This window comes from Chenopodium quinoa, unplaced genomic scaffold (assembly GCF_001683475.1).
Source record: "Chenopodium quinoa cultivar QQ74 unplaced genomic scaffold, ASM168347v1, whole genome shotgun sequence".
NCBI classification, from domain to species: Eukaryota; Viridiplantae; Streptophyta; class Magnoliopsida; order Caryophyllales; family Amaranthaceae; genus Chenopodium; species Chenopodium quinoa.
Window position 1 is genome coordinate 4,908,577 of NW_018743858.1, and position 16,108 is coordinate 4,924,684.

A 16,108-nucleotide genomic window follows, 5' to 3' on the forward strand; every position below is an offset into this window, starting at 1 on the left:
AATAAACAACTATTAAGCTTGAAAAACTTAATATAAAAGTACTTAGTTGAAAAATGATTGTCAACATTTGCAATGTATTACCAACTCAACATTTGCAATATCAAAATCATTGCAAGGAATGAACAACCATCTTGACCAAATGTCAAATAGCTTGTCAATGTCTTGTGTGTTACTATCTGTGTTTGCAACTTTCAGTAAAAAAGCCTAAAAAAGAACAAACATTAATAAATATTAAAAAAATTAGAAGGTAGAGTTATTTTTCTTAAATGTAATTACTTGCATTACATAGTGACTGTTTTCATTGCATAGTGAAATTAATTTATGAATCATAGTGACTGTTTTCAATACATAGTGAAATTAATTTATGAATTTTTTATAATGAACAACTACCATTATAATGATGTAGTAACTAAATAGCCGAAAGATACTTACACTTTGAGAAACACCAAAATATAGTTTTTGAGGTCCATGTGCACTACTCTTCTGGTTTTCATTAAGCAACATAGCCCAACAATCAATAATAACAGAAGATATAGCAATAGCCGGTGCACCTAATGAAAGGAATTCATTCCTTGTAATCTCAAATGGTTTGCCAAAAGATACCAACACCTCACTGTACAAGGAAATAAAAAGACACATGTATATTAACATAGTCACTTATTATTAAAATTTGAAAATAAATAACAAAAAGAACAATGACATGACTTACTTGAGATCGAAACCATGATAATCACTAATGCAGTAGTCAACAAGTTCCTGGACAACTGCATCCAAAACCTTCATATCCTTATTACTTGACTTCATATATTCAGTTACATATGTAACTTTATCACCAAAGAGACTAACATCCATAGCAAGGGAGCATTTAGATTTTCCATTACTCAAAACATGCTCAAAACCTATCCTTGGAACCTCACCAACTACAACATTAATCTCTTTTGCAGGTGCACCATTATCATCAATATCATCATCATCCAAACCATTAGGCACTTTGCTTACCCAATTTACAAGAGACACAATCTCATCAACAATTTCATGAACACGAGGATTCATAAAGAATAAATCAGTTTGGGACATTGGAGGTGTCGAAGTTGAAGCATCATTAGATTTACGAGTCTGAAATAACACTTTCAACTCATTCATGTAGAAGTTAGATACCACTTCTAAATCTCTTTTCATGAGCAAAAACTTCTCATAAACTTCCTGTGAAAAAAAAATGTACCACTTAGATTTAATAAAATAATTTGTGACAAAAAAAAAAAAAAGAAAGAAAAAACCAAACAGACAGACAGAATTAAAGGGTAAAATACTTACATCAATAGCAATTGAACGGATTTCCTCATTAGACATTGAACTGGCAGGTAGCTCAAACTGAATAACACCCTTAACATTGCTACGGACACCTTCATAAACAACAGATTCTTTTCCAGAAGTTTGATTCACAGGAGCTTCCTTGAATTGATTACAAACAACTTGTCCATCCTCAAATTGCAACTTCTCACTCACTGGATATGTATCAAACTCAAGAATTCCACACCCAAAACCCTTGGACAACTTTTCATTTCTAATTCTATCTCTTATATCCACATCAGTCCAATGTTGAATTAAAGGTATTGTAGAATTTAACACAACATTCCTAAACCTCAATCGATGAAAATAGATAATCTCTAACATCAAAACACAACCACAAAACCATTCTATATTTCCTTCTTTGTAGCTCTTCACAGCTTCACAAAGTCTATCTAAGACATATTTTGACCAATTATAAATTCTTATTTGATTAACATCAACCAAACATTTTACAATTCTCAAATCCACAGTTCTGTTGGACGTAGGTGCTAAAAAACTTGAAAAAGCATGCATGATAAAAAGCTGTCTGAATTCTTCCCCACCATCTACTAGTAAAGGGATCTTAGATTCCAAAAAACCCAAAGGAATCTGATCATTCTCACCCATAAGACCAAAATGAGACCTCCATTTAACCTTTAAATCATAATCAGGGTTGATGACATTAGCACAACGAGAAATTTCTTCAACTTTCTTAGATGTTTTGCAAGGAAGGCAAAAAACATCATACACATCAAATTCAGTCACAACAAAATCTTTTTTACCATCAATAGTAAACATGCAGCTACCATGATCAAAACAATCTACCAACCATGATAGCATATCAGTTGCAGTTCGTTTCACCTTCAAAGACAACAAACCTCCAAAGCCAATTTCTTTAACAGCCTTGATTTGATCATCTGAAAAAGTTTTAATCATCTCTACTAAATGAAATGGCCTGCAACGTGTTTTAAATCCTCGTTGCACCCTGTAACAAGACATACGAAAAGATAAACAAAAGAAACCAAAATAGTAGCCTCTTTTTATAGCATAGTGACCTTTTTTTTAAACAAAACTTCAAAAAAAAAGAAACAAATATTCACTTACATATGTACATCACTATCTATGATTGCAGATTCTTGCCTATGAATCACAATGTTCTTATCCTTATTTGCCTTCACTTTCTTCACTTTAAGACCTTCATTTTCATCCAACTTTCTCTTCTTAGCTGGCAAAACAATAGCATGTGAAGAAGAAGACTTATTCCCCTTCTTTCCTTCCATCACAGTTGACAAAGGTATAGCATTCTCAATGTTAGAAGGTTTCTTTTTCTTAGTGATAGCTTTCTTTTTCAATCCTTTTTCAATACAAGCATCTTTATCTCTGTTAGTATCATCATCGATCATTTTGCTTCCATCATCAATATGCTCTTCATCTTCATGATCGAGATTGATACATGCTAAAAACACGCAAGCATATAGTTATATATACAATTATCTTCATTTTAATCTAGCAAACAATTATAATATAGCAAACTAATAACTTAAAAATAATAATCATTGTCATTGATATAGTGACCTTTTTCAGTTACATAGAGAACTAATAATATAGTAACTTTTATATTAATATAGGGACCTACATTCTATAGTATTAGGAGACTATCATAATAGAGCAACTAGTATATTAAGGTTAATAATCCAAAAATCAAACATTCATCATACCTCCTGTATCTTTCAATTTAACTCCTCCTGTTGAGCTACGAAGGCCTCTCCTTTTTTTAAAAGTAGCACCACCTCTAGTTCTCACCATAGTTATAAAATCTAATCCAAATCGAATGAAAATCCTTGTTGCACCCTGTAACAAGACATACAAAAAGATAAACAAAAGAAACCAAAGTAGTTGCCTCTTTTTATGGCATAGTGACCTTTTTTTAAAACAAAACTTCAAAAATAACATAGTCCAACACCCCTCCAAAAAGATTCAGTTTATTTTGGTTTGGTTTAGAACAAGTTCAGGTCATATTCATATTTATGTCTTTTGACAACCAATTTGTTTACGAATAAAAAAATCAATTCAAGTCAGGTCAGGGCAGTGAAAATCAAATCAAACTAAGGTATCCAAATCCTCGAATTCTGGCTACCTTGATTCAAGTTCAAAACAGGCCTAATTCAGAAATTTTGAAGCAAAATCCAGTACAGAGTCAAATTAACCATGCACATATGTCAGACTAGAAGTACACTTTTCAACAGTCAAGAAAGTCATGTAGATGTCGATTTAGCATGATCAGAAGCAATCTATCACAAATCCACCCCAGATGTTTGTTCCTGGGTTAGTCGCTTAAGCAATCTGCTCTCAACACCAAAAATCGGACATATAGAATCAAAGTCAGTATCTTAAACCAGGAAGCATTCTTCATACTTTATGTTCTTTCTTTCTTTCTTTCTTTCCACGGTTGATGTGGAAAGAGTCTTTGCATCAATATCACAAACACCAGAAAATTTATCTAAGTGCAAAAGGCAAATAATTCATGTAGGAACCTAATGACATTTGATGCAGCTGAAACCACTTCAAATCACAAATAAGAAAAGACAGGTTGTAAGAGAGAAACACAACAGCATCAAGGAACACCAATGCAACCAAGGCAGTTAGTCCATCTCCAAACATGTCACCATGTTGGTCAGGTCTCAATTCCAGATCATCATTAGCAAGAGATTGATGACCATTCCTGTTGCCTACACCAAACGGAACACGGGAAAATACAAATCGAGTTGGACACCAAGTGGAAGCAGGAACCAGTGTAGCTAATTTATGTCTCCAAACTCTCACTAATTCACTCACAAATCCACTAAAAACACTTCAAATTACTCAAAATTCGAATTAACTACTCCAAACTCTCACTAATTCACTCACAAATCCACTAAAAACATTTCAAATTACTCAAAATTCGAATTAACTACTCCAAACTCTCCCGAATTCACTCACAAATCCACTAAAAACACTTCAAATTACTCAAAATTCGAATTAACTACTCCAAACTCTCCCGAATTCACTCACAAATCCACTAAAAACACTTCAAATTACTCAAAATTCAAATTAACTACTCCAAACACAAACACACACACACAATTCGCATTTTAGTTATTCGCATTCCTAACAGGCATTAATTCGAAATCAAAATCCACAAAAATCAGCTAAACTCGAAATCAACAAAAACAAAATTATGCTCAACAAAAATCGTGTTACTAAGAAGATGAAGAAGAACAACAAAAGCAGAATTTCGAGCAAAAATACACATAAAAACCTAGTTTACTTAAATTAAGAAAAATTAAACAAAATACATTTAAAAAATACTTCTACTAAAACGAAACTTAAGTTGAAATTCAAAAAATAAAATCAAATCGAAAAAATAAAATAAAAAAACATGCAAAATTACAAAATTAAACAAAAATCATACACGAAAACATAATAGACATTAAATTTTCGGTTGAATCTACAAAAAAGTACTCATGAAATTCCAGCAAACAAAATTTCAGAAACCTAATAACCTCAAATCGTGCAAAAATAGCGAAATTACCACAAAGAACTCACCTGATAATAGATCGTAGAGCTGAGAAATTGCTAAAAATCAAAGTAATTGAAGCGGTGTTGCTGAAGGAGTTCGCTGATGGTAATTGAAGCGATGTTGCTGAAGGAGTTCGCTAATGTCGAGAAATTAGGAGAGAGAAAGTGAAGAGAGAAGGAAGAGGAGGAAGAAAATAACAGAGGAAAGAGAAAGTGTTTTCGCGGGAGGAGAGAGAAAATTAGGATATATATACATTAAATATCATCCGTTAGATTATAATCTACGGCTGGGATTAATTGTTTTCATGTTTTCACCCTAAGACTTGTTTTTACATGATCCTAATCCTATATATATATATATATATATATATATATTCAGTTTTTTCCTTTTAAATTTTTTTCTTTTTATTTTTTTTTTTAAAATTTTTGATACGTACACTTTAATCAATTAATCTACTCATACCATTTTATTTATTATTAAAGCTTGGTCTGGTGGGAAAGTTTCATTTCACAAATAAGAGGTTGTGGGACCAAATCTCACTAGTAGCACTTTGGAGTGGGGATTTTCTTACCCTTAACCTTCCCCCCGCTCCCACTCCTAAAGTGTCTAGCTCGTTGAACCGAGGTGGGGGGATTTGTGAGAGGTTCCAGCTCTGTAGGCCCTTCTCCTTACCAATTAAAAAAAAAATAAAAATAAATAATCTAAAGTGATTTGTTAAGAATGTCTAACTACTATAACTAACTCGACAGAATATTGCATGCAATAAATTGACACGAACTACAGAAGATTTAGCCTAATGTACTGATAACATTAACTGACCTAAGCTTTAAGATGCCAAGTCATCAACATGGTGGTTTTTCATTGGTCGAGTGACGACATTACTCTTCAATAATAGTCTTCATTTTAATTTTTTTATATATTTATTTTTTAAAAATAGGAATTCGATTTTGATTTTAATGCCATTTTGGCAGATGCTTGGTAAGTGAGAGAGTGAGACCAAATTCGTTGGCCAACCAAATCCCATGACCAATTTCATACTTCCTAATTAACTAATGTGGACTATTTATGCATTTAGCTAACTAATCTATCAACCAAACTCAGTTGACTTCTCAAAAGTTTGATTCAACCTAAGTATTCTTTCTACTCCTAAAACTCACATTGTTGGCAATTTAATTTCCTTAATAAACAATTAAAGTGTAATTTAGGAGTATAAATCATTTTACTTGTGTGAAATTCAACATCTCTCTTACATATATGGGTGTATTTAACAATAGATATAGAATATAAACTAAACAAATTTTATTTTTTAATTTTGTTTTGGTGATTTTACATAAATGTTTTAAATGGTGCATGGGTGATGAGAATTTTTATTTTTTTTTCAAGTGTGAAAACGAAGTAAAGTGATGAAGAAGAATTTGAAGAGAGAGTAATTTTAGAGAGATCATGAGTTGCTATTGAATGTAGATTGATCCTAAGTAGTTGAGTTTGGAAAGAATTACTGTTTGCTTGATCGCTTAAAGTGATAAATGAACCTTCAATTAGTGATAACGTTTTATATCACTTGTAGGGAATGAACTTTAAAGTGACTAGGGCAGCTAACGAGAGCGCCATACTTAGTCCTTTTCGGAATCTTTTTTGGTTTGGCCTTACATCACAAATTTAATTATAAATAATATTAATGAGAAAAAATATATAAATAAATATATTTAGGGTTATAAATGTCTACGTACTATTCTTAAGAGTTAAAAAAAAGAGGTAATTATTATTGATGAGAGTAAATAAGTAAATAAACATTTTAGATGGTATAATTGTCCGAACACTATTCATTTAAAAAACTTGTATCGTACATATTTATAAGGGTATATATGTAAATAATTAGCCATTTGCGGAATCTCTTTCGGTTTGGCCTTACATCATAAATTTAGTTATAGACAATATTAATGAGAAAAAAAAATATAAAATATATATAGGGGTATAAATGTCTATGCACTATTCTTAAGAGTTAAATAAAGAGGTAATTATTATTAATGAGGGTAAATAAGTAAATAAACATTTTAGATGGTAGTTCAAACACTATTCATTTAAAAAAAACTTGTACATATTAATAAGTGTAAATATGTAAATACACCTTTTAAAGGGTATAATTGGCATAACACTATTCATAAGAGTAATCTTGTACTTTTTATAAGGTAGGGATTCTATAAACCTTAATTTACTAAGTATTCAAATTTGTTACAAACTTGAGTGGTTTTAATATGAATACATTTTGAAAGGTAAGTCCATGTCCATTGATCACCATTATTCAAATTCAGACATCAAAACAGATTTGTTACACTGCATATACGCAGATTGTGATCAGCATAATATCTTATTAATAGAGGGAAGCCCGTGCGATGCACGGTTTTTTCATCTAAGATTTTTAATTATTTGATATATTGTATTTAACAATTTCAGACAAAATTACCAAAGTTTATTTTTTTTACTATAATTTATAATGAATCTATTAAATACAATCTTTACATTTATATAAAATAAATCAATATATTTACCAAGAAATGAAAAATTGTTGCGATATAAAATCAAATCTATGCATTGAAATTTTTTAATTGGTCGAAAACATACCTTTGCTTATGTGATGCACCAAATGCTCTTTAAAAATGCCTACTTTATTTATATATGCCTACTTTATTTATATATAATATTAGATTAGATTTTTTTTTAAGAATATTGATTTTTTTTTAAAAAAATTGAAGAATATTAGTTAATTATTAATAATTTATATTTCTTTTAATTTTTTTTTTAAAAAAATTGATTGAACGTTTTCTTAAAAAAAAAATGAACATATTTTTCTTTTTTCAAATATTTAATTTTAAAGTGTTTGTATATAATAATTGTATAATTTATAGTTTTTTTTTTAATTTAAATCCTAATATCAAAAGATCATCTTTTAAAAAAGATAATTTTTAGTTTTAAAATATTTTAAATCTTAATAAATCATTATTCGTCGTTTTTACCTACGTGGCAAAATTTTTAAATTTCATTCGTCACTTTTGCTTATGTGGCGAGTGAATTTTTTAATTCTAAAATAAAATACAAATCTAACTTTTAATTGGTCGAAATAATATCTTTGCTTACGTGGCGCGCCAAATGCTCTTCAAAAATGTCTACTTTATTTATATATATTAGATTTGGTGAATTCACTTCAAAATCTATCATTTTTTCACTAATATTAAACCTATAGTTATTTAAAATCCTTATAAGACTAGAATTGAATGTCGAATGACACAACAAATTGTTTCATAATTATTTATATATACACATTAAAAGTAAGAAATTATGTGATATTCAAATTAAGAAATCTACTCAATATTTCCTTTTTCACAAAGATACAATGATATATATTTTCTATATTCCTATTTAAAATTTTAGTAAGGAAAAAACTAACGAACGCTCCCAGGGTGTTAGATAAAGTAGTTAAAAGTAGAAATATTAAATTAAAATGACTAAATGAGTATTAATTACATCGATCGACGAGTGATTTTGTTATGCATTCTCAAATTAGGACCACTTTACAAGATATTTTAAATGCTTATTTAACGTTCGGGAGTGTTCGTTAGCAAGATCCTTTTAGTAAATATATTCGAAGAGACACGATGCAAAAACCTTACAATTATGGTAACAAATTCAACCAAAGAATCTAATTTTGGCCAGAAAGAAAAAGAAATAAGTACTCCTTAACATAGAGTAATTTGTGGAAAAAGGAATGGAGTCCTTTGCTTCAAAAACTTTCCTAAAACAAAAAACATAAACTCAACCAATAAAAACAAGCCACCTAATTTTCTCTCTCCTTTGACTTTCCTCCCTAACCCCAAACGCTCACACCTATAAATTAATTTTTCGTTCCTTTTCAACACCTAACTAACAATAATAATCCCACAACTTTCTTTCTTTTTCTTTCAATTCTCTAAACCCAAAAAATAAAAAAAAAATAAAAAATTAAAATTAAAAATTAAAAATTTAAAAAAAAAAATGAAGGGAGGAAAACGAAGCCCAGTTCAGGCAGTGAATGTATGGGTTCGGCGACAACCACCGAAGATGAAGGCGTTTCTTGCGGTGGTTGTCGGAATGGCAGCTTTAGTGTTTCTTCGTATGGTTGTTCAAGATCACGACAACCTCTTTGTTGCCGCCGAAGCTGTTCACGCCGTTGGTATTGCCGTCCTAATTTATAAACTCACCAAGGAGAAAACTTGCGCTGGTAATTTTTATGATTTATTTTTCAATTTTTAATTTTGGCAATTCTAGGGTTTTCTTTATAATTAATATAATTGATTTTTACTGATGTAATTTGGATTTTCTGATAGTTGGTTTTTTTATTTGTGCATGTTTTGATGTGTGGGTTTGTTGAAAATGTTGTTAATTGTGAGCGTTTTTTAAATTTTTTTATTTGGGGGTTGGATTTTTTATTTTTATTTTTATGTTTTTGAGTGTAATTTATACTGTAGCTGATTTTTTGGCTGGTTTGATTAATTTCCTTTCTTAATTAGGAAATTTAAAAATTATGGGGTTTAAAGGTTGAATTTTTATAATCAATTTTCAATTGTATTTCTCAATTTTGTTTTGAGAAAGGGTGGATTTGTTGTTATAAATAGTTGATCTGTTTGTGAATTTATAGTGTTATGTATCTAAAGACTGAGGTTTTGATCTTTTTGTTACACTAGTGTAAATTGTAGAGTTATGTTTTTACACTATTAAAAGGTGAAACTAATTTGGTTGGTTTTGATCATTATAGACTCAAAGTTGTCATCTTTGCAAGGATGCCATGTAACCTTGGCTTGTCCTTGGTTGCATTGCTGTTATATTTTCAGATTTTTTTTTTTTTTTTTTTTTTTTTTTTTTTTTGCAAGATATATTTTCAGAATTTTCATTTTTCGGGTGCTTGATTTTTTGTTTTTAATTTAAAATTTCTATTGGATATTTCGTTTTCTTTTTCTAATATTTGTGCATGTTTTGATCTGCGGTTTTTGTTGATTATTAATCAATCAATTGGCCTGTCTAATTTTGGTTTTTGTTGATTATTTAATAAAAAGACAAATTTGTATTTTCTCTTAAAATTGATAAATACTTTTATGTTATGGCTGATTTTGGGTGTAAATGAATTTTAATAATTAAACTCATTGAATAATGTTGTTTTTATTTATTTATTTATTTTTTATTATATATATATATATATATATATATATATATATATATATATATATATATAATGAAATTTTTAGAATTATGGAATTGTTTAGATTATGTTGTTTCATGGAGATATTTATTTTTAGCTTACTCTAATTACATTCTGCAAATGATGACTACTGCATACAAAGTTCTAAACATTACAGTGTAAATGCGATACCTTAATCATCAATTGCTATTAGCCTATCAATTGGGTGATAATATGATGCTAGAATGTGAAATGTATACCCAACATATTAATATAGGAATGAATTTTGATTCTTTGATAATTTGTCCTTGTGATTGCCCCTAGAATGAGATGGTAAAATAGAAAGATAATGGATCCTATGGGGTTGGTTTTGATCATTGAAGAGTGTAACATATTGTCTTTGTGAGATTGTGTTTTAAAAGTTTATTGGTTGCATAGCTACTAATTTGATACAAACTTTTTATTCTTGTTTCTTCACCCCGACCTTCATGTACTCCGTACTACAATTGGTGCTCTTGATTTTGTAATGATTTGTTGATTATGCAATATTATGTTATTTTTGTATGTCTGAGAGATTCTCATCATTGTTTGTGGCTCATTATCGCAGGACTTTCTCTGAAATCTCAAGAACTTACAGCTATATTTTTAGCTGTTAGGCTGTACTGTAGCTTTGTGATGGAATATGATATTCACACATTACTAGATACAGCTACGCTGGCAACAACTCTCTGGGTTATTTATATGATTCGATTTAGACTGAAGTCCACTTATATGGAAGAGAAAGACAACTTTGCAATCTATTATGTGGTAAGTCTGCCGTTGCTATTTTCTAGTTAATAATGATAGAACTGTTTTCTTGTAACAATGAATGAGATTCATATAAAGTTTAATTGATATACATTTTCTGATTTTAAATCTAAAAAATATTGTTGATTATGTTTTGATCTAGCATTTTCTAGGGATTGGAGATAGTAATGATTGTCATCTCCAACAATTATATCCTCATGATCTGGTTTGTTGGAGATGAGGAATGATGGATATGTTGAAAATGATATCTTGTAGTTTATAACTGCGTACTTGGAGTCAGGGATAATCTTAGGCTGAAATTGGGTTCTATCTTGATTGATTGTAGACATGTCTTCATGAATGGAATTTTCAAACTTTAATGACTTGGAATCCAGAGGTATGATATTGCAAACTGAGCAATAGACTAGGTGAATCACTGCGAATGAAGGGGATTTTTTAAATCGAAACTTCTATGATTCAGGATTGCCTCTGTGTATAATAATATAATTTTTTGACAGGAAACAAATACAAGTTTTTGCTTAAGAGTTATTGTGATTTCATTATTTGAGTCATTTTGACTTTGTAAAATATTATTCATTACACTGCCTCTTCGTGTGTGTGTGTGTGTGTAAGCCTCATATGCTCTATTATTTTTCCTCTTCTCATAGAAGTTGAAATTCTACATTTATTTATTGTGTCTGACTTGCATTTAACTATGGATGTAGGTGGTACCTTGTGCTGTATTGTCTCTTCTTATTCATCCTACCACTGTCCATAACATTGTCAATAGGGTTAGCTGGGCATTTTGTGTCTACCTGGAGGCTGTTTCAGTGCTACCTCAGCTACGAGTCATGCAAAACACAAAGGTAGAAGATCAGTTCCTTTGGTTCTATAACTGCAACGGCATGCTTTATGTTGTTAATATCTTATTGTTTTGTATCATTTTATTTCTTGTTTGTTTGAATTGAGACGTAGTATTCTATTACATTGTGCTGAGTAATATTTACTCGTGTTCAACTTTATTTTTATTTTTTTATTTATTTAAATAATGAGATCAAGTCATTTGATTGCTTCTCACTATTAGTTTCTTTCCATTCCAGATCGTTGAGCCCTTCACGGCTCACTATGTTTTTGCTCTGGGGGTGGCAAGATTTTTGAGCTGCGCACATTGGGTTCTTCAGGTATGAGCCTACAGGATCTAGAGTTCATTTTGTCAGTTCATGGTGAACATATATGATTTTTTTAGTTTAAATATGCTGATTTTGTGTTGCTTTTGTTCCCTGGAGCTGAGTTATCTTCAACTATTACTCAACATAGTTTTTCAATGCTGGTTTAACACTGCAATTCGGTTTACTAGTTACTCCTCATATTTGTGTTCGACATAGTAGTGGTGAGCACTAGCTTCTAGCAGATAAGGTTCTGTTTTGTACAAGCTGCTACAATTAGGTTCAAGAGTAGTGTTGTCCAAAGCCTATAAATTAACCTTTAGGGTAAAAAAGATTATTGCTCACTACTGCAAAACTAGTTACACTGAATATTACATTATACTTTATTTTGAAACCTAATTCTTAACTTTTATCATTTACTTCCTCCATCTCATAGCACTTGCAACACTTCTGTTTTTACGATAGCCAATGCATAATTTTAACCATTAAGATCTTAAATTCTCAATAAGTAAAACTTATATAAATAAAAAGAAAAAAAAAAAAACACACTTTTGAATATGTACAACGAGGCAAATTTAACAAATTCCCATATAATTATATTTTTCCTTGAATATAAACCATCATATACGCCTATACAGTGGAAGTAGAGTATGTGAATAGTTTAAAAGTCAAAAGATGGTGAGATGGAGGAAGTATCTTGTTGCGTTTAACAACTAGTGAAATTTTTGATGACTACTGTAGTAATTTTAATAGCTATCACAACTGCATCTGCTAGTTGTGTGATTCAGGCCTTGTATATGAGGCCATATTCAACTGCGCTCTGTTTACCATACATTTGTGAGGTTTCCTTTCCCCTGGCTGTGTGGCTGTGTGCAATGCAAGCTTCTTCTGTGGTTCTAGGTGAATGTTGCCCCAACCAAAGGCACCCTTAATCCTTAGTGTCTAGATACAATGCAATGTTGCAATGTTCATAAGCCAAAGTTGATGTTAGAGGTTGTGTTGCTTATCTTGGAATTTATATCCAAATAAGGAGAAAGTATCAAATAGGGAGCAATGTCCAAAAAGAGGGTCATGCTAAATCGCCAAAATGGTGGGAGGCGGAGATCTGCTGGGTAAACCCACAGTAAGGCACTGCTCGTTTTACCTTTCACAAGATAACTTTCTGGTCTAATAAGACTGGGTAAGGTATAATATGTTTAAATTAGTTCTTATAAGGGTACTTAGCAAATCTGACTTGTATACTTTACTGATTAAGAGGAAATTTTAGGAAGGAAGCTTGGAAATTTGGTTAACAGATTATTGATCTCTTACAAAAGGTAGTAGGTTTAGCCTACAAACTCATATTAGTGACTTGAGGTCACAACTCTCCTAACAGTGACTTAAGGTCACAACTCTCCTAACAATAAGGTCACAACTCTCCTAAGCAATCACTCCAAAATTCTGCCTCCCTTCTACTTTCCCTCCTCTATCTATTTATACTAAAGCTAAAGACTCTAACCTGATATTAGACTTCCCAAATTACCCCTCCTAAGATTAGTCTATTACAGAACAGTCTAGTATGGGGGCTGAGAGAAGAGGCCAGGAGGGGGAATGAGAACGGTTAACTTGATATATACACATCTTGATTCCATTAAATAACAAGGAATCAAAAATAGTAAAAGAACAATTTAATCTTTTTCTTGAATTGAACATTTTATTTGAGGTAAAACAAATCTACAATGGATAAGAAGGGAAGAGTAAAGAGATTGCAACTATCACTATGTCAACTCCAATATGTCTTCACCACTTTGCAATCCTAGCTCTGGAAACCACTAAACTAACTACTTTGATGATAAATTAAAGGAAAAAATACTACTCTAGAATCAATTTTATGGGAATACGGAATCCCCTTGCAATTTTTACCCGGTCTTAAAAAAAATTCAGACCTTTCTCCTCTTATTAACCCTGATCCCGGGTGAGCCCTAAAAGAGGAAAAAAAGATCCACTGATTCAGATCAACTACTTTGATGAGTTTGATCCTAAATTGATACTCGTCTTTGGCCATGCTAGTGACTTATAAAATTGCATATTTCATGTATTATTATCATTTTTGGAATTATTTACTTGTGACCTTGAGCTGATATAATTAGTCTACTCATGACCCATAGAGAAATCCGTAGTTGTGAACATTTTTTTTTTTTTGAAAAATTAGCATCTATTTATTAAAATAAAATAAGGAAAGGGGTGCCCATTAGTTTTTTGGAGTATCCAATATCATGTTTCTATCCTGTTAATTGTAGGTTCTTTGGATTTAAGTTGTTGATACTATATCATGAATATCGATGTAAATTTATGGTGCTTGGCTTGGTGTGTTTCAATATGCTATTGTTAGCATTTTTAGTTGATTCAAAGTTATCTCAATCTTTTTGTTCTTTCTTTATGAATCTCATGGGACCAGGTTGATTACATGTCAAGCTTGTATGTTTTTAAGAATCTTAGGTGAAAGATTGCTGCTGTAGGTATTCCTCTGATCAGAATTCATATGGATGGATGACTTTCAACTATATGGACTCTTTTCTCTTTCTATTTCGTCAAGTATATTAAGATTTCTCCTTTTTTTTTTTAATTTTTTTTTTTTTGACGGACCCTTTATATTTTGGCAAGGATGGGTACAAAAATCCCTTTTCCTTATCCAGAATGTGAGTTATAAAGGATTGAGGAGGCAAGTTAAGTAAAAATTTTTAGTTGATGGAAACACATACTCCCCTAATGTTTAGGGTGTCTAGAATATTGATTACGGAGTAGTATATTTTTTTTCTATTGTTCAAAATTGGATTTTAATGATTTATGCTTGGTATTTTCTATGCATTGTGAATAATTTATTACATGTATTATCCTGCATGTTGATTCTATTATGCATATAATGCAGGTCTTAGATACCCGTGGTCGCTTGCTAACAGCTCTAGGCTATGGTCTGTGGCCGTCAATGGTGCTGCTTTCTGAAGTCGTTCAAACTTTCATCTTAGCAGATTTCTGCTATTACTATGTGAAGAGGTAAGTTTTTGCCCAAATATCTGATAATTGACTACAATATTATTTAAACTTCATCAACTTGTTAATATCGTGTGCAGCCTTGTTGGTGGACAGCTTGTGCTACGCCTTCCCTCAGGAGTTGTATAAATTAAAGTTTAGCTATGCGAGATCAGAGTAGAAATACCCAAAGGCGTTAGTCAGGTGCTCTTTGTTAAATCCGCCTTTTTGTCACTGTGAATTTCCTGTACAAACAGCGTTGTCATTTCCAGCAAGTACTTGTGAATTACTGAGGAGGTCCTAACCATGGATTTATCTGTTCTGGGAAATACATCTCATATGAACTTTTGTACTGTGAATTAGACATTCTGTCTTGTGTTGCTTTTAGTCTTAGTTAGAACTTTTAGCTTACCTTCTTCAATCGTCTCAAGGAACTTTTCGGCTGGTTATCAATATGCTAACATTTTGAAAAATCTGATTTCCTGTTTTTATTATCTGGTTTTGTAGCAAAGCGATATCTTTAGCTTCTAAAGTCGTACAATACCAATATTTAGCAGATTTTGGTCTTTATTCATGGATGCTCTTGAGTCTTTACTAATCACTAAAAGAATATAGTTAGCAATACCAATATTTCTCAGATTTTGATTTCTAAGGGGTAAATCTTTACCAGGGTAATATGGTTACACTAAGATATTATAATATTCTAGGGCGAGTTATACACTCTTTTTAATTAATTGTTCACTTGCTTTATTTAAGAGTACGTTTGGGATGTATAAGAGGCTGGATGAGGGGCCTAATTTGAACAAGTAAAGAGCAAAATCATATCAAAACTCCGGTGAGAAATGCAAAGCTTAGAGGTCTAAAATGCATCTCGCGATAAAAAAGTAAGGGTTTAGAGTTGTGTTTCAAGGGGTGTAAATAAGATGAGCGAGTTACCATATTGTTCATGTTTTGGCCATTCAACATAATCTTGAGTGGCCTAGCAATGAAAAATGCTTATAAGCTTGTTAAAGCTTTGTTCATTCGTAAAATGCTACCATTAGCATTTTG

The 16,108-nt window shown here is 31.1% G+C and overlaps 2 protein-coding genes across 4 annotated transcripts; one reads left to right on the top strand and one right to left on the bottom strand.

Annotated features, from left to right (window-relative positions):
* Window positions 1–7: 7 nt before the first annotated feature.
* Window positions 8–5,230, bottom strand: LOC110686445. 3 transcript variants are annotated; one of them, XM_021863068.1, is made up of 6 exons: window positions 3,048–3,403; window positions 2,434–2,785; window positions 1,315–2,314; window positions 710–1,203; window positions 433–613; window positions 8–204 (listed from the first exon to the last, which is right to left on the bottom strand). In XM_021863068.1, the coding sequence occupies exons 1-6, from the start codon at window positions 3,280–3,282 to the stop codon at window positions 61–63; spliced, it is 2,406 nt and encodes an 801-aa protein (XP_021718760.1). In that variant the 5' UTR covers window positions 3,283–3,403; the 3' UTR covers window positions 8–60. The 3 variants fall into 3 exon arrangements, with proteins under 3 accessions (XP_021718760.1, XP_021718761.1, XP_021718759.1); XM_021863069.1 differs by adding an exon at window positions 4,915–5,230 and having other exon boundaries at window positions 10–204; window positions 710–2,314; window positions 3,048–3,180; XM_021863067.1 differs by having other exon boundaries at window positions 10–204; window positions 710–2,314; window positions 3,048–3,401.
* A 3,363-nt stretch (window positions 5,231–8,593) lies between these two features.
* On the top strand, window positions 8,594–15,628 carry LOC110686447 (putative ER lumen protein-retaining receptor C28H8.4). Its single transcript, XM_021863070.1, has 6 exons — window positions 8,594–9,143; window positions 10,705–10,904; window positions 11,609–11,749; window positions 11,984–12,064; window positions 14,958–15,082; window positions 15,160–15,628. Exons 1-6 carry the CDS (start codon window positions 8,918–8,920, stop codon window positions 15,206–15,208), a joined length of 822 nt encoding a protein of 273 aa, XP_021718762.1. The 5' UTR covers window positions 8,594–8,917; the 3' UTR covers window positions 15,209–15,628.
* Window positions 15,629–16,108: the final 480 nt, after the last annotated feature.